Genomic DNA, 24,904 nt, shown 5'->3' with positions numbered 1-24,904 from the left:
ACACGCCCTCCGTCCTTGCGCTGCACATGGGGTAAAACACGCCCTCCGTCCCTGCGCTGCACATGGGGTAATACACGCCCTCCGTCCCTGCGCTGCACATGGGGTAATACACGCCCTCCGTCGCTGCGCTGCACATGGGGTAATACACTCCCTCCGTCCCTGCGCTGCACATGGGGTAATACACGCCCTCCGTCCCTGCGCTGCACATGGGGTAATACACGCCCTACGTCCCTGCGCTGCACATGGGGTTATACACGCCCTCCGTCCCTGCGCTGCACATGGGGTAATACACGCCCCCTCCATCGCTGCGCTGCACATGGAGTAATACACTCCCTCCGTCCCTGCGCTGCACATGGGGTAATACACGCCCTCCGTCCCTGCGCTGCACATGGGGTAACACACGCCCTCCGTCCCTGCGCTGCACATGGGGTAATACACTCCCTCCGTCCCTGCGCTGCACATGGGGTAATACACGCCCTCCGTCCCTGCGCTGCACATGGGGTAATACACGCCCTCCGTCGCTGCACTGCACATGGGGTAATACACTCCCTCCGTCCCTGCGCTGCACATGGGGTAATACACGCCCTCCGTCGCTGCACTGCACATGGGGTAATACACTCCCTCCGTCCCTGCGCTGCACATGGGGTAATACACGCCCTCCGTCGCTGCACTGCACATGGGGTAATACATGCCCTCCGTCCCTGCGCTGCACATGGGGTAATACACGCCCTCCGTCCCTGCGCTGCACATGGGGTAATACACGCCCCCCGTCCCTGCGCTGCACATGGGGTAATACACGCCCCCTCCATCGCTGCGCTGCACATGGGGTAATACACGCCCTCCGTCCCTGCGCTGCACATGGGGTAATACACGCCCTCCGTCCTTGCGCTGCACATGGGGTAATACACACCCTCCGTCCCTGCGCTGCACATGGGGTAATACACGCCCTCCGTCGCTGCGCTGCACATGGGGTAATACACGCCCTCCGTCCCTGCGGTTCACATGGGGTAACACACGCCCTCCGTCCCTGCGCTGCACATGGGGTAATACACTCCCTCCGTCCCTGCGCTGCACATGGGGTAATACACGCCCTCCGTCCCTGCGCTGCACATGGGGTAATACATGCCCTCCGTCCTTGCGCTGCACATGGGGTAATACACTCCCTCCGTCCCTGCGCTGCACATAGGGTAATACACGCCCTCCGTCCTTGCGCTGCACATGGGGTAATACACGCCCTCCGTCCCTGCGCTGCACATGGGGTAATACACGCCCCCCCTCCCTGCGCTGCACATGGGGTAATACACGCCCTCCATCCCTGCGCTGCACATGGGGTAATACACGCCCTCCGTCCCTGCGCTGCACATGGGGTAATACACACCCTCCGTCGCTGCGCTGCACTTGGGGTAATACACACCCTCCGTTGCTGCGCTGCACTTGGGGTAATACACACCCTCAGTCGCTGCGCTGCACTTGGGGTAATACACACCCTACGTCCCTGCGCTGCACTTGAGGTAATACACGCCCCCTCCATCGCTGCGCTGCACATGGGGTAATACACACCCTCAGTCGCTGCGCTGCACTTGGGGTAATACACACCCTCCGTCGCTGCGCTGCACTTGGGGTAATACTTAGCGCTCACCCTGTAAGACCTGACGTGAGTGGCTGAGATCACGCAGCTGAAGAAGACGAGCGTGCAGGTTCTGACGCAATGTTCCCAGGTCTCTCAGGATGAGCGCAGCATTCTGACGTGGATCCAGGAATACCGACGTGGAGGCGGCTGCTATCACATCCTGCGCTTCCCTGTAGCTCTGCAGATAGGACGTCTCCAAGGTGGTGGACATGGCGGAGAGGTGACTGCTCAGGAACTCCACCGAGGACCTCAGGTAATGATGGAACATGTCCCAAATGTCGGTCAGCTGAAGAGATGACACCGTGTTACCCAGGTCCGATCTCCAGCCTATATGTAACTGTATACGCGCGTTCGGGCCACATGGGACAAGGTTGACAGGGTTAGAAGGTCGATAAAATGGCTCGGCCGACATGAGTTTTTCATGTTTTTTTCAGTTGACATGTGCCGACAGGCGGTATTTCATGCCCTACCATCCACTAGGTGTGCCAAGCGTATCGAGGCACCGCACCCGAAGCATGGCGAGCCATGGGTGGGGACGCGGTACACTTTGAGGATGTCCATGTCGACATTCTTGACAAAAAAATTTGAAAAAGTAATTTGGACTTTTTGACTGTCTACCAAGCCATTGTGGACCTATTGCTTGTGCCAACCTTCCAATCCCGTGGACCTATTGCTTGTGCCAACCTTCCAACCCTGTGGACCTATTGCTTGTACCAACCTTCCAACCCTGTGGACCTATTGCTTGTGCCAACCTTCCAACCCTGTGGACCTATTGCTTGTACCAACCTTCCAACCCTGTGGACCTATTGCTTGTACCAACCTTCCAACCCTGTGGACCTATTGCTTGTGCCAACCTTCCAACCCTGTGGACCTATTGCTTGTACCAACCTTCCAACCCTGTGGGCCTATTGCTTGTGCCAACCTTCCAACCCTGTGGACCTATTGCTTGTACCAACCTTCCAACCCTGTGGACCTATTGCTTGTGCCAACCTTCCAACCCTGTGGACCTATTACTTGTGCCAACCTTCCAACCCTGTGGACCTATTGCTTGTGCCAACCTTCCAACCCTGTGGACCTATTGCTTGTACCAACCTTCCAACCCTGTGGACCTATTGCTTGTGCCAACCTTCCAACCCTGTGGACCTATTACTTGTGCCAACCTTCCAACCCTGTGGACCTATTGCTTGTGCCAACCTTCCAACCCTGTGGACCTATTGCTTGTGCCAACCTTCCAACCCTGTGGACCTATTGCTTGTGCCAACCTTCCAACCCTGTGGACCTATTGCTTGTGCCAACCTTCCAACCCTGTGGACCTATTACTTGTGCCAACCTTCCAACCCTGTGTACCTATGGCTTGTGCCAACCTTCCAACCCTGTGGACCTATTGCTTGTGCCAACCTTCCAACCCTGTGGACCTATTGCTTGTGCCAACCTTCCAACCCTGTGGACCTATTGCTTGTGCCAACCTTCCAACCCTGTGGACCTATTGCTTGTGCCAACCTTCCCACCCTGTGGACCTTAGCCATGCAGCAATGACTGAGGACCACTGAGGTGTGATCTCTCTGGTACAGCACAGAGTATGTAGTCACCCCTCCCTGCATCGCTCTTACCTTGCGCTTCACATTCTGCTCTGCTACGGTGGGTTGGCGATAATACATCCGTATGACATCACTGAGGGAGTGCACATATGTCACGCGCTCTTCAAGCTCCTCCCTCTTCTTTGTGTACTCATCAACCTGCAAGTAGTGATCATACTGCGGTTACTGGGAGTCAGCATGGAGAACACTGCCCAGGTGCCCGTGTATATATATATACTGCTGTGCCCCTATACACACACATTATACACTGTAGTTCTGCACATAGGGAGGTATGTATCAAAGCTTAGAGAAACATATATGTAGGGGGAAATTTACTAATATGGATTCGTAAAAAATAGGTGTATTCGTAGGCAGAAATAGACCTATTTTTTACACATTTGTATTTTCGGGATTTACTATCCCAAAAATACAGCAATTCGTATTCCTAAAGATGGCACATTCGTATTTGTATTTGCAAATACGAATGTTTACACCATCGATAGGATACGACAGGAATCACCATTCAAAAGAATGGTGGTTCCTGATTTACTAAGCGGCCGTATTGATAATACGGCTGCTAATTGGTGTGAAACAGCCACAAAAATACGGCAGGAAAATACACCTTGATTGTCCTGTAGTATTTGGCTTTAGCCTGCACGGATCAGTCAGATCCGTGCAGGCTGCAGTGTAAAAAAAATAGAAAAATAAATAAATAAATGAAATAAAATCAGCGTTGGGTCCCCCCCACAGCTGTAACCAGCACCAGGCTGAAAGGGTGGCCGGTAATTAAAAATCAGGGAACCAGACAAATAGGGGTTCCCCGATTTTTAACAACCAGTTCCAGTTCCGGGGCTGGTTCCCAAAATACGGGGGACAAAATGACTAGGGGTCCCCCGTATTTTAAGAACCAACCCCAGGCCAAACCAGCCAGCAGGGTAATGCCACAGCCGGGGGGAGACTTTTTATACAAGTCCCCACGGCCAAAGCATTAACCCTCTGACCAGTCAGCCTGGCCAGGGGCCCTGGGGGAGTGTGGACCCCCCCAATAAAGAGGTCCTCCCCTCCAGGACTTACCTGACCAGGCTGAAGCCTGGTGCTGTCCCCGGTGGCCACCGGGCTGATCTTGGTGTAAAAAAAATAGAATAAACTATTGTTTTAAACTGTGGAGCTATGAGTCCCAGCAAGCCTCCCCCGCAGGCTGGGACTTGGAGAACCACAAGTCCCAGCCTGCGGGGCATTAAAGGGCCCGCTGGGTCTTGTAGTTCCACAGTAAAAAAAATAGTTAAATAAACACACACTGACACCTAAAAAATAAAAGTTTAATACATACATTACACACACACTGATACTTACCTATCTTGATCCCGTAGGTAGGTCCCAGAGTCTTGATCCGGTGCCTGGTCCTGGTTCCGGATCCATGTCGGCATTCTTCTGCATGTCGATTATCCATGTCGGCGTCTGGTTGTCCGGCTCCGAAGAAATCCATGGTGGACCTGTGGAAGGAAATCCTACTCACCCAGGTCCTCCATGGAAGTTCTTCAGTCTTGATCCGATGTAGTCCAGGGCTTCTTCCTTCTTCTTCCATCTTCTTGCTTCTTCTTCAAGCTGCCGACGACTCCGGCAAGCTCCCCGCTGCGGACTGTCAGAGACGCAGAGATCCTTCCTCCTCTGCGTCTCTACTCAGAATGAATTCTGGCCAATCAGGAGCCGACTTTCTTGGCTCCTGATTGGGCGCTAGGCGGCCAATAGAAATCATTCTGAGTAGAAACGCAGAGGTGGAAGGATCTCTGCGTCTCTCACAGTCCGCAGCGGGGAGCTTGCCGGAGTCGCCGGTAGCTTAAAGAAGCAAGAAGATGGAAGAAGCCCTGGACTACATCGGATCAAGACTGAAGAACTTCCATGGAGGACCTGGGTGAGTAGGATTTCCTTCCACAGGTCCACCATGGATTTCTTAGGACCCGGACGACCAGACGCCGACATGGATAATCGACATGCAGAAGAATGCCGACATGGATCCGGAACCAGGACAAGGCACCGGATCAAGACTCTGGGACCTATCTACAGGATCAAGATAGGTAAGCATCAGTGTGTGTGTAATGTATGTATTAAACTTTTATTTTTCAGGTGTCAGTGTGTGTTTATTTAACTATTTTTTTTACTGTGGAACTACAAGACCCAGCGGGCACTTTAATGCCCCGCAGGCTGGGACTTGTGGTTCTCCAAGTCCCAGCTTGCGGGGGAGGCTTGCTGGGACTCATAGTTCCACAGTTTAAAACAATAGTTTTTCTTCTATTTTGTTACACCAAGATTAGCCTGGGGGCCACCGCACAGGGCCACCGTGGACAGCACCAGGCTTTAGCCTGGTCAGGTAAGTCCTGGAGGGGGGGATCCCTTTATTGGGGTGGGGTCCCCACTCCCCCAGGGCCCCTGGCCAGGCTGACTGGTCGGTAGGGTTAATGCTTTGGCCGGGGGGACTTGTATAAAAAGTCTACCCCCAGCTGTGACATTACCCTGCTGGCTCGTTTGGCCTGGGGCTGGTTCTTAAAATACGGGGGACCCCTAGTCATTTTGTCCCCCGTATTTTGGGAACCAGCCCCGGACCTAGAGCCTGGGGCTGGTTGTTAAAAATCGGGGAACCCCTATTTGTCTGGTACCCTGATTTTTAATTACCGGCCCCGGCTTTTTCAGCCTGGTGCTGGTTACAGCTGTGAGGGAGACCCCACGCTGTTTTTTCTTAATATTTATTTATTATTTCAATTTTTTTACACCTTGCAGCCTGCACGGATCTGACTGATCCGTGCAGACTGCCTGAAAAATTCGTATTAGCGGCCGTATATATGGCCAGCTAATACGAATTCCTACGACATCGGAGGGTTACAAAGCAGTCGTATATGACTGCTTTGTAAATTCCCCTCCGGAACACGATTTTGCATACGACTGAAACAGTCATATGCAGTCGTAGGGAAAATACTAATACGAAAAACTAGGTTTTTCATATTAGTAAATTTCCCCCATAGTGCCCACTTACCATCTGCCATCTCCAGCCTCCTACTTATAGTGCCCACTTACCATCTGCCATCTCTAGCCTCCTACTGATAGTGCTCACTTACCATCTGCCACTTCTAGCCTCCTACTGATAGTGCCCACTTACTGTCCACTTCTTCTAGCCTTACTTATAGTGCCCACTTACCATCTGCCACTTCTAGCCTCTTACTTATAGTGCCCACTTTCCATCTGCCACCTCTAGCCTCCTACTGGTAGTGCCCACTAACCGTCCACTTGTTCTAGCCTCCCAGTTGTAGGGCCTACTTACTATATGCCACATATAGCCTCTTACTTGTAGTGCCCACTTACAATCTGCCACCTCTAGCCTCCTACTTAATGCCCACTTACCATCTGCCACCTCTAGCCTCCGACTGATAGTGCCCACTAACCGTCCACTTCTTCTAGCCTCCCAGTTGCAGTGCCTACTTACTATATGCCACATATAGCCTCTTACGTGTAGAGTCCACTCAGTTACTGGTCACCTCACCTTGTGGGCACATTTAGAGAAGGATGGGATATCTGTGCTGACTTCTTTGAAGATCTCTAGAACATGACTTAGCTCTTCGATGAGGGCTTGTGAGCGTTCCGCCACCTCGGAGGTCAGGTGACCCATTATATCCTGAATAATGCTGCAGAGACCTAGACCAAAAACAATGAGGTAACACCATGAGGCAATGCATTGTATAACCACATCTACTGCAGGTGTCTCCCAAACTGAAGGACATGTCCATCATGGAGGATCCAGCATAACTGGGAACCTCAGGAGTATGGAATGTAGCAGATGAGGAAAGTCACTAAGGTTGAGGATAGTCAGTAAATGCTGATTAAGATGGGCTTACTGACATGATGATGTCCTGCAGTGACTACTGTGAGCAATGACCTGACATTAGAGGAACATGGAACCGGCTACTGCAGAGTAACAGCTGAAGATGGAAAAGACATCTCGCTGAGACCTTCTGCACATTGCGTGAGGACACGGACTACCACGGACTATAGCAGTAATGTGCAGTGTAGCTCACAGCTATATCCTTCAGCAGGTTCCTGTAATGCCCCATCACCCTGCATACCAGGTGGTACAGGGCTCAGGTGAGCGTACCTGTCTGTGTGTGGATGGCAGCACAGGAGACCTCCAGCACAGGGGTGGTAATATGGTCCCTCACTCCATGGACTCGTTGTTCCCAGCGTTGAAGTTTTAGGACCAGATCCTCATACTCCCCTGCTGGTTTAGCAGAGAGCAACTCTAGAACCTGTGGAGACCAGGACTGGACGAAGTGGTGAATCTCTCTCAGCCACGAGTTGTCTTCACAAAACTGCTTCACCTCCTGCAGGGACCCCTGTGAGTGACAGTATAATCACTCTCTATACCCTTTATTCTAATCTTCCAAGTACCTCTCACCACTGTCCCATCCCTCCAGCTGCCTCTGCCCCCTCTCCCTTCTTCCAGATGCATCTTCCCCACTCCCGTCCCTCCAGCTGCCTCTGATCCCTCTCCCTTCCCTCCAGCTGCCTCTGCTCCTCTTCCCTCCAGCTGCCTCCGCCCCCTCTACCTTCCCTCCGGCTGCCTCTGCCCCTTCTCCCAGATGCATCTACCTCTCTTCCTTCCCTCCAGCTGCCTTTCACCCCCTCTCCCTTCCCTCCAGCTGCTTCTAATCCCTCTCCTTTCCCTCCAGCTGATTCTCACCCCCTCTCCTTTCCCTCCAGCTGCCACTAAACCCTCTCCCTTCCCTCCAGCTGACTCCAGCTTCTTCTGCTCCCTCTCCTTTCCCTCCAGCTGCCTCTCACCCCCTCTCTTTTACCTCCAGCTGCCATTAATCCCTCTCCCTTCCCTCCAGCTGCATCTGATCCCTCTCCCTGCCCCCAGCTGCCTCTGCCCCCTCTCCCTGCCCTCCGGCTACCTCTGCCCCCTCTGCCTTCAGCTAGCTCTGATCCCTCTCCCTTCCCTCTGGCTGCATCTGCCCCATTCCCATCCCTCCAGCTGCCTCTGATCCCTCTCCCTTCCCTCCAGCTGTCTCTGCCCTCTTCCTTTTCTCCAGCTGCCTCCGCCTCCTCTCCCAGATGCATCTACCTCTCTTCCTTCCCTCCAGCTGCCTTTCACCCCCTCTCCCATCCCTCCAGCTGCCTCTGATCCCTCTCCCTTCCCTCCAGCTGTCTCTGCCCTCTTCCTTCTCTCCAGCTGCCTCCGCCCCCTCTACCTTCCCTCCTGCTGCCTCTGCCCCTTTTCCCAGATGCATCTACCTCTCTTCCTTCCCTCCAGCTGCCTTTCACCCCCTCTCCCTTCCCTCCAGCTGACTCTGATCCCTCTCCCTTTCCTCCAGCTGACTCCAGCTGCTTCTGATCCCTCTCCTTTCCCTCCAGCTGCCTCTCACCCCCTCTCCTTTCCCTCCAGCTGCCACTAATCCCTCTCCCTTCCCTCCAGCTGCCTCTAATCCCTCACCTTTCCCTCCAGCTGCATCTGATCCCTTTCCCTGCCCCCGGCTGCCTCTTTCCCCCCTCCCCCTGCCCTCCAGCTACCTCTGCCCCCTCTCCCTTCAGCTAGCTCTGATCCCTCTCCCTTCGCTCTGGCTGCCTCTGCCCCCGCTCCCTTCCCTCTGGCTGCCTCTGTCCCCACTCCATTCCCGCTGGCTGCCTCTGCCCCCTCTCCCTTCCCTTCATATGCCTCTGCAGCTTCTCTCTTTCCCCCGGATGCCTCTGCCACCTCTCTCTTCCCCTGGATGCCTCTGATCCCTCTCCCTTCCCTCCAGCAGCCTCTGCCCCCTTTAACACTTTCCTCCAGCTACCTCTCCCCCCTTTCTCCTTTCCCTCCAGCTGCCTCAGCCACCTCTCTCTATCTTCCCTCCAGCTGCCTCGGCCCCCTCTTCCTTCCCTCCAGCTGTATCGGCCCCCTCTCCCTTCCCTCCAGCTGCCTCGGCCGCTTCTCCCTTCCCTCCTGGCCCCTCTACCTTCCATCCAGCTACCTCTCCCACTGCATTTCCTCCAGCTACCTCTTCCAACTCTCCTTTCCCTCCAGCTGCCTCTGCCACCTCTCTCTCTTCACCCCGGATGCCTCTGATCCCTCTCCTTTCCCCCGGATACCTTTGGTCACTCTCCCTTCCCTCTGGCTGCCTCGGCCCCCTCTCCATTCCCTTCAGCTGCCTCTGCCCCTCTCCTTTCCCTCCAGATGCCTCTTCCCCCCCGGATGCCTCTGATTCTTCTCCCTTCTTCCAGATGCCTCTGGTCCCTCTTCCTTCCCTCCAGCAGTCTCCTGAGTCCTCGTCACTCACATCCAGCATCTTACCTCCAGGAGTTTCCGTAGTGTCTCTCTGGCTTGCTGAATTGAATGGTCACTGTGTAACATGTACTGCAGGGACTGGATATTCAGGGGCATATAATTTGCCCTCTCTGACTGCCCCTGAACACTTGATTGTGAAGGTCTTGGTGTTACACTGCATTGAGCAGATGGGGGCGCTGGTGCAGGGACAACTTTCCGAAGCTCCTCCCCTCTCAGGACAGAGTGCAGATGAGCCCCTAAAATGCATTGTTACGTAAGAGAGAATACAGCTGAGACTAACAGTGCGACACCCTATAGTGACAGCAGGGGGCGCCCATTTGTTCATTGCACAATAAGAAGCTTGTTACAAACAGAAGCAATGTATCAGAGGCTGTTATATGAGGTCACAAGTGCATTGTGGAACAATTATAAAATGATGGAATAATGAGAAGCAGCAATTGTTCTGTTGTAGAGTATTTCTGGGGATATTAGCATGTATCCTACGTTCCTACCCCACCTGGAATTTCTGAGAGACTCCCTCATGAGGCTGCCGGACCCCTGTAATGTGGATAAGACTCCTGCATGCTAGGGGTTTTCAGGTCAAGGGGTTGGATTGAGGATGACGCCATCATTATGAATTGTATTATCACGTAATGACATCATTATCCTCACTATGACATCACCACACTAAGATGGACCTCCCAATGTTGGCAAGTATCACATTTCTCATGTAACTCCCATCTGCAAGTTCAATAACACATTCACACCTCGCACCCAGGCATACATGGACCATATCTAACCACCCCCTGGTTTCTTTCCCCCACCTTATTTATCCCCCCCCACCCCCACTGCCTGCTTCCACCTTGTGTACAACTGTCTCACCAGCTACTTCTCCAATAACTGGATCCTGGATCCTCTTCAATCTGGCTGCTGTAGCCGGCTTCACCCTGGTACTCCCTTCAACTCTCCAACAGGAGCTGGACCCTGTATACTTAACCATACAGCCTGATGGTCACTGGGCCCCAGGTGCTCACCCACATATATGTCTGCCTAGTGCACGGGTTTGGTTGTACAATTAGCATTACCTGAACTTATCCTTCAAGCCGGACAGCTCTTCCCAGAGACCAAGGAGGAGGTTGCCTGCTATCATCTGAAGTTCTCATCCAAATCCGTCCAGCAGAAGGGGCCCTGCACATACTCCCCATGACCATGGTGTGCCAGGCGTACACCTTTCTGTAGTCGGCTCCTGGATCTGGCTACATTTTTTTTCTTAAACCCCAATTTCTCTGATATACCAAACTATTTTTTTTTCTAAACAGTGAGCTGAACAAATAAGAACATACATGACCGAGTAAAACACTGATCGATGGCTGGGTGCAGAATCGCCATCGATGGCAACCATCAATGGCGTCTGCACCGATGGCCATCCCTAGCAGCAGGCTTGTCATTCTTTCTTTTACTTGCAGTCGCAGCACTGGCTCAGTCTCTGGAGTTAGTACATCTCAGCGGCCACAGGTGGCAGTGCTGAGCTCAGGCAAATGCAGTGTAATGAAAAGCGAAACTGAAAGTAAAAGAACGGCGGATCACCTTTTGGGATCGGCGGCTCACTCACTCTTTTATGTGATCCCTCCAAAAGATCCGTTTCATTCGCGAACGACCCATCTCTAATCCAAATCAGTAGTGGAGATGTTGACAAGTCTGACTCTAAACTGGCCATACATCTACAGATTTATTGTCCAATATGGCTGGTTGGAACAAAAACCTGGTAATGGATGAGAGCAGATGGCAGGTAACTATTTACTTTGAAATGCTGGAAAATTGCCAAAAACTGTCATTCAGATACTGTACCAGGTTTTTGTTCCAACCCGACTTTATATCTCCGTAGAGGAGATTGTTGGATCATTCCGAACCTCAGATGAAGCTTGAGATACGATGGCTGGACCTCATTAGAGAAAGAGTTGACATACGATTAGGTCCTGATGTATTATGTGAGACAGAGAAGTGCAGCATTGTGTAACATAACATTGCAATGTAGTTATAGGGGTTCTACCTGAAGAGGATTATAAATTAAGTAGTACTTTCTTGCGGGATAGAGTCATTGGGTCAACAGTCATTAGGTCGACACCATTAGGTTGACATGCATCTAGGTCGGCATGAGTCAAAAGGTCGACATGGGATTTTTCACTTTTTTTTTTTGGAGCCGACATGTGCCAACAGGCGGCATTTCATGCCCTACCATCCAGTAGGGCGTGGTGGGAGAATAAAATAGTGTGCCGAGCACAGCCATGTGAGGGGACGCGGTGCTACGTGTCGACACTCAGGACAAAAAATGTGAAAAACCCCATGTCGACCTTTTGACTGTTGACCTAACCCATGTCGGCCTAATGACCCTGAGGACCTAATGACCTACACTCATGTTGACCTACACTCATGTTGACCTATTGACTGTCTGGTGACCTAATGATCCAGACCCCTTTCTTTCAGACCTGCCAAAGAGGAAAGGATGATGAAGATTGTAACGATCAGATCAGGTGGTAGGCTGAATAAAGCATGCCGCCTCCTGTTATTATTATGTGTGGGATCAGGACATGTCTTGTATTATGTGTGTAAACTGTTGGTGACCCTGGGAGGTTGGGGGTCTGTATTCCCTCAGATTGACCATCTGTAGAATCAGATAAGATCCGAGACCCTTCATAAACCATGGTTCAGAAGAGAAATAAAGGCCCCCATACATTATGCGATTTGGGCCCGATTTCACCCGATTCGGATGAATCGGGCTGTGAAATCGTCCCAAATCGCATGTTTTGACACCCTATCCGACCTGATGCGCGGTCCCGTGCGCATCGGATCGGAGTCAGGCAGTCGCACCGGCTGCACATAAGATTTCCAAATCTTATGTGCAGTCTCCGGGCAGGGTCAGTGGGCGAGGACGCCGGGGAAGGTGAGCTGACAAATAGTCAGCAGGCGGGGGACGCCGGGCATGGGGAGAGGCTGGCAGGGGCAGCTGACACTATAGACAGCGGGCGGGGGGACGCCGGTGAACCGGCGAGGGGAACAGCTGAGCTCACTGCCTGGCAGGAGGACCAGGCAGACGCAGCTTCAATACAAACGAATGGGGAGGCAGTGATTGGCTGAGAGAGCTCTCAGCCAATCACTGGCTCCCCATTCTTTGTATTGGTTTTTTTCTTCCTTGAAGCTGCGTCTGCCTGGTCCTGCCCAGCACGTGAGCTGTTCCTCTTGCCGGTTCACCGGCGTCCCCCCGCCCGCTGCCTATGTGCACACTGCCCCTGCCAGCCTCTCCCCATGCCCGGATCAACAGCGTCCCCAGCCAGCTGACTATTTGTCAGCTCACCCTGCCCAGCTGTTCCCTGGTGCTCCCCAGCTCCCCCACCCGGCTCTCCCCCTGCAGCTCCCCGGGGACTGCATATGATAAATCCATGAGATTTATCATATGCAAAATTTGGCACATCAAGTGCCTAATCATGTGTCCCCCTCCCGGGGAGCTGCAGGGGAAATCAAGTCCGACTTGTCCCTAGGACAAGTCGGACTAATGTATGGGGGCCTTTAGAGATTGTCCCCTTCCTTCAGATCTCTTATCAGTGAAGCCTGTCTGCTATGCATCTCACTGGATAAGGACTGAGTATCAATCACTTTGGAACCAGCAGAGGAATTCTGCTTGTACTGTAGAAGGTACATTCCCTAGTGATCAGCAGGAAAGGGTCAAAATCCCAAGGGTGGGAGGGATGAGGGAGCCTGCAAGTATAACTAAACACTTCTCCCTATACCTGTCGTCACTTCTTGGGGGAACAGCATCTAGCTGGAAGCGACCCGTTTGATATCATGTGGAGACCTCCCCCCACTACAGAATGAGTACTTGGGTGTAAGATACAGTTCTGTCATTTTTTAATTCCCTTTTATTTCTGAATTGCATTTCTCTTGTGTGTACTTTTAAAATCATTGTAATATCATGTAACCATTTTTAAGTAAGCCAGGCAGGCGGAGTAGCCGGACAGAGTGTGGTGAGCGGATGGTAAGCCAGGCAGGCCGAGTAGCCGGACAGCGCGTGGTAAGCGGATAGTAAGCCAGGCAGGCGGAGTAGCCGGAGAGAGTGTGGTGAGCGGATAGTAAGCCAGGCAGGCCGAGTAGCCGGACAGCGTCTGGTGAGTGGTTGGTAAGGCAGGCAGGCTGAGTAGCAGGACAGCACGTGGTGAGCAGGTGGTAAGCCAAGCAAGCCGAGAATCCGGACAGTGTCTGGGGAGCGGCTGGTGAGTAGATGGTAAGCCAGGCAGGCAGAGTAGCCAGACAGCATCTGGTGAATGGATAGTAAGCCAGGCAGGCAGAGTAGCCGGACAGCGTCTGGTGAGTGGATGGTAAGCCAGGCAGGCAGAGTAGCAGGAAAGCATCTGGTGAGTGGATGGTAAGCCAGGCAGGCAGAGTAGACGAACAGCGTCTGGTGAGTGGATGGTAAGCCAGGCAGGCAGTGTAGCCGGACAGCATCTGGTGAGTGGATGGTAAGCCAGGCAGGCAGTGTAGCCAGATAGCGTGTGGTGAGGGGATGGTAAGCCAGGCAGGCAGGGTAGCCGGACAGCATCTGGAGAGTGAATGGTAAGCCAGGCAGGCGAAGTAGCCAGACAGCATCTGGTGAGTGGATAGTAAGCCAGGCAGGCAGAGTAGCAGGACAGCATCTGGTGAGCAGATAGTAAGCAAGGAGGGCAGAGTAGCCGGACAGTGTGTGGTGAGTGGATAGTAAGCCAGGCAGGCCGAGTAGCCAGACAGCGCATGGTGAGTGGGAGGTAAGCCAGGCAGGCCAAGTAGCCAGACATCGCGTGGTGAGCGGGTGGTAAGCCAGGCAGGCCGAGTAGCCAGACAGTGCGTGGTGAGCGGATAGTAAGCCAGGCAGGCCGAGTAGCCGGACAGCACGTAGTGAGCGGGTGGTAAGCCAGGCAGGCCGAGTAGCCGGACAGCGTGTGGTGAGCGGATAGTAAGCCAGGCAGGCCGAGTAGCCGGACAGCGCGTGGTGAGCGCATAGTAAGCCATGCAGGCGGAGTAGCCAGACAGCGTGTGGTGAGCAGATAGTAAGCCAGGCAGGCCGAGTAGCCGTACAGCGTCTGGTGAGCGGATGGTAAGCCAGGCAGGCCTAGTAGCCGGAGAGCGCGTGGTGAGCGGGTGGTAAGCCAGGCAGGCGGAGTAGCCGGACAGCACATGGTGAGTGGATGGTAAGCCAGGCAGGCCGAGTAGCAAGACAGCGCGTGGTGAGCGGGTGGTAAGCCAGGCAGGCGGAGTAGCCGGACGGCACATGGTGAGCGGGTGGTAAGCCAGGCAGGCGGAGTAGCCGGACAGCGTGTGGTGAGCGGATAGTAAGCCAGGCAGGCGTAGTAGCCGGACAGCGCGTGGTGAGCGGATAGTAAGCCAGGCAGGCGGAGTAGCCGGACAGCGCGTGGTGAGCGGATAGTAAGCCAGGCAGGCGGAGTAGCCGGACAGCGTCTGGTGAGCGGATGGTAAACCAGGCAGGCCTAGTAGCCGGACAGCGCGTGGTGAGCGGGTGGTAAGCCAGGCAGGCGGAGTAGCAAGACAGAGTGTGGTGAGCGGATAGTTAGCCAGGCAGGCAGAGTATCCGGACAGAGTGTGGTGAGCGGATAGTAAGCCAGGCAGGCTGAGTAGCCGGACAGCGCGTGGTGAGTGGATAGAAAGCCAGGCAGGCGGAGTAGCCGGACAACGTCTGGTGAGTGGATGGTAAGCCAGGCAGGCAGAGTAGCAGGACAGCGTCTGGTGAGCAGATGGTAAGCCAAGCAGGCCGAGGAGACGGACAGCGTGTGGTGAGTGGATGGTAAGCCAGGCAGGCCGAGTAGCAGGACAGCATCTGGTGAGCGGGTGGTAAGCCAGGCAGGCAGAGTAGCCAGACAGCGCGTGGTGAGCGGGTGGTAAGCCAGGCAGGCCGAGTAGCCGGACAGCATGTGGTGAGCGAGTGGTAAGCCAGGCAGGCGGAGTAGCCGGACAGCGTGTGGTGAGCGGATAGTAAGCCAGGCAGGCCGAGTAGCCGGACAGCGCGTGGTGAGCGGATAGTAAGCCAGGCAAGCAGAGTAGCCGGACAGCGCGTGGTGAGTGGATAGTAAGCCAGGCAGGCAGTGTAGCCGGACAGAGTGTGATGAGCAGATATTAAGCCAGGCAGGCCAAGTAGCCGGACAGTGTCTGGTGAGTGGATGGTAATGCAGGCAGGCTGAGTAGCCGGACAGCACGTGGTGAGCAGGTGGTAAGCCAAGCAAGCCGAGAATCCGGACAGTGTCTAGGGAGCGGCTGGTGAGTGGATGGTAAGCCAGGCAGGCAGAGTAGCCAGACAGCATCTGGTGAATGGATAGTAAGCCAGGCCGGCAGAGTAGCCGGACAGCGTCTGGTGAGTGGATGGTAAGCCAGGCAGGTGGAGTAGCAGGAAAGCATCTGGTGAGTGGATGGTAAGCCAGGCAGGCAGAGTAGACAAACAGCGTCTGGTGAGTGGATGGTAAGCCAGGCAGGCAGTGTAGCTGGACAGCATCTGGTGAGTGGATGGTAAGCCAGGCAGGCAGTGTAGCCAGATAGCGTGTGGTGAGGGGATGGTAAGCCAGGCAGGCAGGGTAGCAGGACAGCATCAGGTGAGTGGATGGTAAGCCAGGCAGGCAGAGTAGCAGGACAGCATCTGGTGAGCGGATAGTAAGCCAGGAGGGCAGAGTAGCCGGACAGTGTGTGGTGAGCGGATAGTAAGCCAGGCAGGCCGAGTAGCCGGACAGCGCGTGGTGAGTGGGTGGTAAGTCAGGCAGGCCAAGTAGCCAGACATCGCGTGGTGAGCGGGTGGTAAGCCAGGCAGGCCGAGTAGCCGGACAGCGCGTGGTGAGTGGGTGGTAAGTCAGGCAGGCCAAGTAGCCAGACATCGCGTGGTGAGCGGGTGGTAAGCCAGGCAGGCCGAGTAGCCGGACAGCGCGTGGTGAGCGCATAGTAAGCCATGCAGGCGGAGTAGCCAGACAGCGTGTGGTGAGCAGATAGTAAGCCAGGCAGGCTGAGAAGCCGTACAGCGTCTGGTGAGCGGATGGTAAGCCAGGCAGGCCTAGTAGCCGGACAGCACGTGGTGAGCGGGTGGTAAGCCAGGCAGGCGGAGTAGCCGGACAGAGTGTGGTGAGCGGATAGTAAGCCAGGCAGGCCGAGTAGCCGGACAGCGCATGGTGAGCGGATAGTAAGCCAGGCAGGCGGAGTAGCCGGACAGCATGTGGTAAGCGGATAGTATTTACCCTGCACAGAAACAAAATAACTCACAAAAATCTAATTCTCTCTGCACATGTTACATCTGGCCCCCCTGCAGTGCACATGGTTTTGTCCATCTAAGAAGGATTTTGTCAGAAAGAGTGGATTAGAATAACCCCCAGTGTCTGGTGAGTGCATGGTAAGCCAGGCAGGCAGAGTAGCAGGACAGCATCTGGTGAGTGGATGGTAAGCCAGGCAGGCAGTTTAGCCAGACAGCATCTGGTGAGTGGATGGTAAGCCAGGCAGGCAGTGTAGCCGGACAGCATCTGGTGAGTGGATGGTGTCACGGACCCACCGGTCGCCTGCTCCGATACGTCAATCTGAGCAGCGCCGGCCGTGACTGGGGTTCACTCAGGACACTCGGGTCCTTTCCTTGAGGTACACTGCCACCAGCCAAAACCTGATTTTAGCGCCTGAAACTGCGCAAGGGGCGGCTTGGCTCGCCCCTGACCACACAATACAAGATAACAATGGTAACGTTTTCCAGCCTTTCTCTCCTGAGGCTAATGAGTCTTAGGAACACAGAACCAGAACTGGGAATATATATATTATTTATTCCTAGAAATACTACAGAGCTTTAAACAAAATGGTTACAAGACATTACAATGATTTTAAAAGTACACACAAGTTTTGAATGCAATTTCAGAAATAAAATAAAAAGAGAAAAATGACAGAACCGTATCTTACAATCCTGACGTGGGGGGGTCCTCCACAAGAAATCTCTCGTCGCCTACAGCCTGTTTGCAAGACCCCCAGGTAGTGACACTGACTATAGGGAGAAAGGTCTTAGTTATACCTTGCAGGCTCCCTCATCCCTCCCACCCTTGGGATTCCACTCTTTCCATGCTGAAGGAGTGTGGAAGGTCCCTGGCAATGTATTTTCTACAGTCTGCTGTTTTCAAAGTGATTGATCCTCCTTCCTTGCATAGCAGACCCACTGATAAGAGATGTGAAGGAAGGGGACAAACTCTAACCTCTTCTCCTGGACCATGGTTTATGAGGGGCTCAGATCTTATCTTACATCCTAACTCCGGAGGAGTCCACAGATGTCACACTGAGGGAATACAGGCCTCAAACTCAAACCAGGGTCACCTACAGTTTACATACAAGACATGTCCTGATTCCAATACTCACAGGAGACATAACTATTACACCAATATCAGACATACATTGACCGGACAGATAATCATAACAGGAGGCATACGTTAATTTGATCGATCACCTGATCTGATCGTTACACCTCCCCCTTTTAAAATGGCGCACAGAGGCGGTGACCCACGTCACCGTCTCATCAGTGCGCTATTAACTACATCACCTGGACAGGTAGCAGTGGTCTCTGTGCTGAGACAGACTGCCACTGATTCTGCGGGATCTGTACTAACACTTCACTATACTTGACGTCTGTCATGGCACCACCTGACGCCATAGCCGTGGCTAGGGTGGGCAATGGGCATAGTCCCTGTCCCTCTCGCAGGAGATGGCAAACTAAAAGCACACAGGTGTCCTCGAACCCATAGTCTGTGAGCACACTGATATAGTGGGAGCTGTGTCCATCCCGGCTGGCAATGACACAGCCCACCACAGCTGTGCGTCGGACTCCTGGACACGGGTTCTCCCCTGCAGCTGGCAGTTTGGCCTTACTCACTGAGATCAGTACCAGACCATTCCGCCACACCCCAAACGGCCATCCCCCTGGGACTCGTAACTCGGCACGTTTAACTATACCACAGGTGTGGGGCATTCCCCCAGCACTATATACAGACTTAAAAATGTCTTCCCAGCACCTCTCCTGAGCTGACTGACCCCCCCTCCCCTTCACTGGGGGGAAGGTCCACTTACTCAACACCTCACACCTCATCCTTTTGTGAGGAGATTCGCTCTCTGTGTCTGTGTGTGTGAATTGTGAAGGGGGGCACGTTTCTGCAAGGGGGAATACCAGCAGGTCCTTGTCCCCTGTCTTGGGAACATCCCAGCTCAGCTTTCCTGAGGTTAATATAGCTGAGTTTACCTGTGCTTCGCGGGCCCTCCCACCCTTCTGGTTACACACAGCAGCTTCCCTACTAGCCACTGGCTTTATTCCTGAAACAACCCTCTCACTGTACCCAGGGGTATCTTTCCCACTTCCCAGGTATGGGGCAGCCTGTGCCGGGTTGATTCTCAGTTCTGCGTGGAAAGCCAAGCTTTCCATGTCAGTCCAGGACACCTTCCTGAGCCTGACCTTCCCTCCCAGACCCGCAGGTTCTGTGGCTGGGGTGGTGCCACTGAGGTTCTCAGGAGAGGCATCCGTTATCCAGTGATGCTGGAAAAATGCACTCTCTGGAGGATTCTCAGTGTCTGGAGGGAACCCCTGCTGTGTTCCTGTATCTGTGTTTGTGTGGCTACAGTAAGGAGGGGGGTGTGGGGGGAAAGCTGCAGTAAGGGACACTCTCTCCCTATCTGACAGGTCTACAGTGCACACAGGACCCACCGGGTCACTTATACCTGGTACCACATTTCCCACAGTAGCGCAAGACATCACATTATCAACAGTAACATCAATATCATAACCTGGGGAGACATCCTGCAATACCTGCAAATTAGCCTGTGCATCTTCCACAACACATGGGGCCCATCCTGCTGGCTTACAATTGCACCGGGGCAAACACGCTATATCTGGATCCCATTGTCTCTGAGCAGGAATGGGTTTATCTGAGCATGTTGTCACCAGTAACTTATTGGCAGGTACATGCTCTGCCTGCAACCAACTCAGATCTGTCCCATTTGTGCAGTTAGCGACCCCTGGCACGATGTCACAACCAGACATCACTGGAAGAACAGGGTTAACGTCTGGCACAGCAACCTTAATGACATCACCAGCAGCACTCCTACCACTGGTGAGTGAGGGTGTCTCATTCCCAACCAGATTAGGGCATTCATTTAACCCCACAAACTGGCAAGGATTACCCACTATACCTGTCTCTAACTCACCCTCCACCTCCACCGAAGGTACGGCACTATCACAGATCATCCCAGGGGCTTCACACAAAATAACAACATTGCAATGTTCAGCATGGTTACATACTACCTGAGATGCATCATATGGTTCAGAAGGGTTAGCGACAGATATGTGTGGAGTTAATAAAAGTCCCACATCAGTAGTCCCACACATACTTGTGTGCATACAGTCAGAAAGTCCCATTCCTATTTCCGACATAGTCTCATCCCTGCATACTTTCACTATGCAGCCAGCCGCTTCCGGCAACAAATCTGGAGCAACGGGTGGGAACATGCTGCTCACATCTTCCAGCAGTTTAAACTGGGCCTTGTGATGTGAGGTCTCCTGAGCAGGTTCCATGACTGCTGTAGTAGGCAGAGGTACCTTGCCCTGGTGGGGCACCCCTGGTGAGAGCAAGCTACTGACATCCTCAGCTTCTGCTTCTCTCAACCGTTTAAACTGGAACTTTGCTTTCAGAGCTGGTAACAGCAGCTGTTCTAGGCGACGCCACTCCACACCTATCCGGCGGCACTGATCTCCTCAAAATGGGGTATCCAGCTTTCTCCAAGCATCAACCTCCTGCTGCGCAAATTTGTAACATTGTCCCAGTTCTCTCAGCAGCACCCAAGGAGAGGCGGATGGACCCCAGAAACGAAATGCTGCACGATACTGGCTGAAGGCATTGCACTCATCGTCCCTGGCCTGGGTGAGCTGCGTGATCATCTCCCCACGAGTATGGTTGTGGCAGGAGATACCTTGCAGCTGGCATTCTTCCGTTAGTTCCTCTGTGCTCAGTAGGGTAAACATATCATCATCCTCCACTGGGTCAATATACCCACTGGGCTCTTCTGGTGCTGTAGGGGATTGGTACTCTGCAGTCTCCCTGACTGCCACACATCCTACAGTCTCCCTGGTGCTAGCAGAGATGTCACCTCTCTGAGCATCGGTTGTAGTGTCCAGGGCCAGCTCATTACTCACAACCAAGCTGACACTCACTTGGCTTCCTCTGTCTGCTTCCAAGACAGGGAACTGTGCATGACGCGGTCCGGTGAAATTCGCGTCAGCGGTCATTTGGGACCTCTGTCCCTTGTTAGGCTCCCCATGATTGATAACAGAGTCCACACCATGATCCAACACATTATTTACTTCCGCAGACAGTAAAAGTTCAGTACGAAGCCCATCTCCTGCTAACTCAGTAGCCACGGCAGATAAAGTCTCACGTAAAGGTTCGCCATCATGATGCTCTGTATCATTCTCCACTGGTTCACCAACAGCGATCAGGCCTCTGAGCCTCCCCAGTTCCAACTGGTACTCACGCTCAGCCTGACGCTCTGCAGCCTCCCGTACGGCTTTGCACTCCTCAGCCTCTCGTCTGGCTTTGCACTCCGCAGCCCCTCTGTCCACAGTGGCTTTGCGCTCCGCAGCCTCTCTGTCGACAATGGCTTGGCAGAACTGCACCAGCTGCAAAGCGAATACGGGGTTCACATTCTTAATTTGCCTGATAACAGCTAGAAGGTCGCTCGGCAGTGTAGACTTGCTGGGTCCAGCAGAAGTGTTTGACCCTGGCGCGGAATCGTTTGTACTGTCCAGTGCTGACTGAGCCCCTGGGGTAGGATTGTCCATGGACTGGTTTCCTCCAGCAGCTAGAGTCCGATCGGCATCCACTAGTGCCTGAATCATACGTTTTCTACTCTGGCCAGACCAAGGGATATTCCTCTACACACACACGACCGCCAGGTCATCTCTCCTCATCTGCTGGTAATCAGCCATCCGGAGTCTCACACTTGTCAAATAAAATGATAGGAAAGAAAAACAAGAGAAGGGAGGGGAACAGAAATTGCAATCACTGTGTGACTTTTAAAACTATAGTAAAGCTCTGAGTTCTGATTCTGGTGATGTGGGTATTTCTCACAAAATTCTACCCACACTCACTTAAGTTCTTAAAGAGAAAAATGAATTCTCCACCCCACCGCTTGCCGCCAAATGTCACGGACCCACCGGTCGCCTGCTCCGATACGTCAATCTGAGCAGCGCTGGCCGTGACTGGGGTTCACTCAGGACACTCGGGTCCTTTCCTTGAGGTACACTGCCACCAGCCAAAACCTGATTTTAGCGCCTGAAACTGCGCAAGGGGCGGCTTGGCTCGCCCCTGACCACACAATACAAGATAACAATGGTAACGTTTTCCAGCCTTTCTCTCCTGAGGCTAATGAGTCTTAGGAACACAGAACCAGAACTGGGAATATATATTATTTATTCCTAGAAATACTACAGAGCTTTAAACAAAATGGTTACAAGACATTACAATGATTTTAAAAGTACACACAAGTTTTGAATGCAATTTCAGAAATAAAATAAAAAGAGAAAAATGACAGAACCGTATCTTACAATCCTGACGTGGGGGGGTCCTCCACAAGAAATCTCTCGTCGCCTACAGCCTGTTTGCAAGACCCCCAGGTAGTGACACTGACTATAGGGAGAAAGGTCTTAGTTATACCTTGCAGGCTCCCTCATCCCTCCCACCCTTGGGATTCCACTCTTTCCATGCTGAAGGAGTGTGGAAGGTCCCTGGCAATGTATTTTCTACAGTCTGCTGTTTTCAAAGTGATTGATCCTCCTTCCTTGCATAGCAGACCCACTGATAAGAGATGTGAAGGAAGGGGACAAACTCTAACCTCTTCTCCTGGACCATGGTTTATGAGGGGCTCAGATCTTATCTTACATCCTAACTCCGGAGGAGTCCACAGATGTCACACTGAGGGAATACAGGCCTCAAACTCAAACCAGGGTCACCTACAGTTTACATACAAGACATGTCCTGATTCCAATACTCACAGGAGACATAACTATTACACCAATATCAGACATACATTGACCGGACAGATAATCATAACAGGAGGCATACGTTAATTTGATCGATCACCTGATCTGATCGTTACAGATGGTAAGCCAGGATAGCGTGTGGTGAGGAGATGGTAAGCCAGGCAGGCAGTGTAGCCGGACAGCCTCTGGTGAGTGGAAAGTAAGCCAGGCAGGCAGAGTAGCAGGACAGTGGCTGGTGAGTGGATGGTAAGCCAGGCAGGCAGAGTAGCCAGACAGCATCTGGTGAATGGATATTAAGCCAGGTAGGCAGAGTAGTAGGACAACACCTGGTGAGTGGATGGTAAGCCAGGCAGACAGTGTAGCCGGACAGCGTCTGGTGAGTGAATGGTAAGCCAGGCAGGCGGAGTAGCAGGACAGCGTCTGGTGAGTGGATGGTAAGCCAGGCAGGCAGGCATGGTAGCAGGACAGCATCTGGTGAGCGGATGGTAAGCCAGGCAGGCAGAGTAGCAGGACAGCGTCTGGTGAGCGGATGGTAAGCCAGGCAGGCAGAGTAGCAGGACAGCATCTGGTGAACGGATGGTAAGCCAGGCAGGCAGAGTAGCCGGACAACGTCAGGTGAGTGGATGGTAAGCCAGGCAGGCAGAGTAGCAGGACAGCGTCTGGTGAGCGGATGGTAAGCCAGGCAGGCAGAGTAGCCGGACAACGTCTGGTGAGTGGATGGTAAGCCAGGCAGGCAGAGTAGCAGGACAGCATCTGGTGAGCGGATAGTAAGCCAGGAGGGCAGAGTAGCCGGACAGTGTGTGGTGAGCGGATAGTAAGCCAGGCAGGCAGAGTAGCCGGACAGCGCGTGGTAAGTGGGTGGTAAGCCAGGCAGGCCAAGTAGCCAGACATCGCGTGGTGAGCGGGTGGTAAGCCAGGCAGGCCGAGTAGCCGGACAGCGCGTGGTGAGCGCATAGTAAGCCATGCAGGCGGAGTAGCCAGACAGCGTGTGGTGAGCAGATAGTAAGCCAGGCAGGCCGAGAAGCCGTACAGCGTCTGGTGAGCGGATGGTAAGCCAGGCAGGCCTAGTAGCCGGACAGCGCGTGGTGAGCAGGTGGTAAGCCAGGCAGGCGGAGTAGCCGGACAGAGTGTGGTGAGCGGATAGTAAGCCAGGCAGGCCGAGTAGCCGGACAGCGCGTGGTGAGCGGATAGTAAGCCAGGCAGGCGGAGTAGCCGGACAGCGTGTGGTAAGCGGATAGTAAGCCAGGCAGGCCGAGTAGCCGGACAGCGTCTGGTGAGCGAATGGTAAGCCAGGTAGGCTGAGTAGCCGGACAGCACGTGGTAAGCAGGTGGTAAGCCAGGCAGGCCAAGTAGCCGGATAGCGTGTGTTGAGCGGATGGCAAGCCAGGCAAGCCGAGAATCCGGACAGTGTCTGGGGAGCGGCTGGTGAGTGGATGGTAAGCCAGGCAGGCGGAGTAGCAGGAAAGCATCTGGTGAGTGGATCGTAAGCCAGGCAGGCAGAGTAGACTAACAGCGTCTGGTGAGTGGATGGTAAGCCAGGCAGGCAGTGTAGCCGGACAGCATCTGGTGAGTGGATGGTAAGCCAGGCAGGCGGAGTAGCCGGACAGAGTGTGGTGAGCGGATAGTAAGCCAGGCAGGCCGAGTAGCCGGACAGCGCGTGGTGAGCGGATAGTAAGCCAGGCAGGCGGAGTAGCCGGACAGCATGTGGTAAGCGGATAGTAAGCCAGGCAGACCGAGTAGCCGGACAGCGTCTGGTGAGCGGATGGTAAGCCAGGTAGGCTGAGTAGCCGGACAGCACGTGGTAAGCAGGTGGTAAGCCAGGCAGGCCGAGTAGCTGGATAGCGTGTGGTGAGCGGAGGGCAAGCCAGGCAAGCCGAGAATCCGGACAGTGTCTGGGGAGCGGCTGGTGAGTGGATGGTAAGCCAGGCAGGCGGAGTAGCAGGAAAGCATCTGGTGAGTGGATGGTAAGCCAGGCAGGCAGTGTAGCCGGACAGCATCTGGTGAGTGGATGGTAAGCCAAGCAGGCCGAGTAGCCGGATAGCATGTGGTGAGGGGATGGTAAGCCAGGCAGGCGGAGTAGCCAGACAGCATCTGGTGAGTGGATAGTAAGCCAGGCAGTCAGAGTAGCAGGACAGCGTCAGGTGAGCGGATGGTAAGCCAGGCAGGCAGAGTAGCCGGACAGTGTCTGGTGAGTGCATGGTAAGCCAGGCAGGCAGAGTAGCAGGACAGCATCTGGTGAGTGGATGGTAAGCCAGGCAGGCAGTGTAGCCAGACAGCATCTGGTGAGTGGATGGTAAGCCAGGCAGGCAGTGTAGCCGGACAGCATCTGGTGAGTGGAT

The 24,904-nt window shown here is 53.7% G+C and overlaps 1 protein-coding gene across 1 annotated transcript in view; it reads right to left on the bottom strand.

Annotated features, from left to right (window-relative positions):
* LOC146058344 (dynein heavy chain domain-containing protein 1-like) overlaps positions 1-24,904 on the bottom strand; it is a 143,094-nt gene that overhangs the window by 101,606 nt on the left and 16,584 nt on the right. Inside the window, exons 7-11 of the mRNA XM_083170622.1 lie at positions 9,527-9,756; positions 7,349-7,586; positions 6,740-6,891; positions 3,241-3,366; positions 1,640-1,916 (exon numbers count right to left, since the gene is read on the bottom strand). Of these exons, the coding sequence (XP_083026748.1) occupies positions 1,640-1,916; positions 3,241-3,366; positions 6,740-6,891; positions 7,349-7,586; positions 9,527-9,756 (1,023 nt within the window). The remainder of the gene's footprint in view (positions 1-1,639; positions 1,917-3,240; positions 3,367-6,739; positions 6,892-7,348; positions 7,587-9,526; positions 9,757-24,904) is intronic.

The sequence above is a fragment of the Crinia signifera genome, chromosome 2 (assembly GCF_055691185.1).
Source record: "Crinia signifera chromosome 2, ASM5569118v1, whole genome shotgun sequence".
Lineage (NCBI taxonomy): Eukaryota > Metazoa > Chordata > Amphibia > Anura > Myobatrachidae > Crinia > Crinia signifera.
The sequence above is the reverse complement of the archived record's forward strand: the minus strand, read 5'-3'. Positions and strand labels throughout refer to the sequence as shown.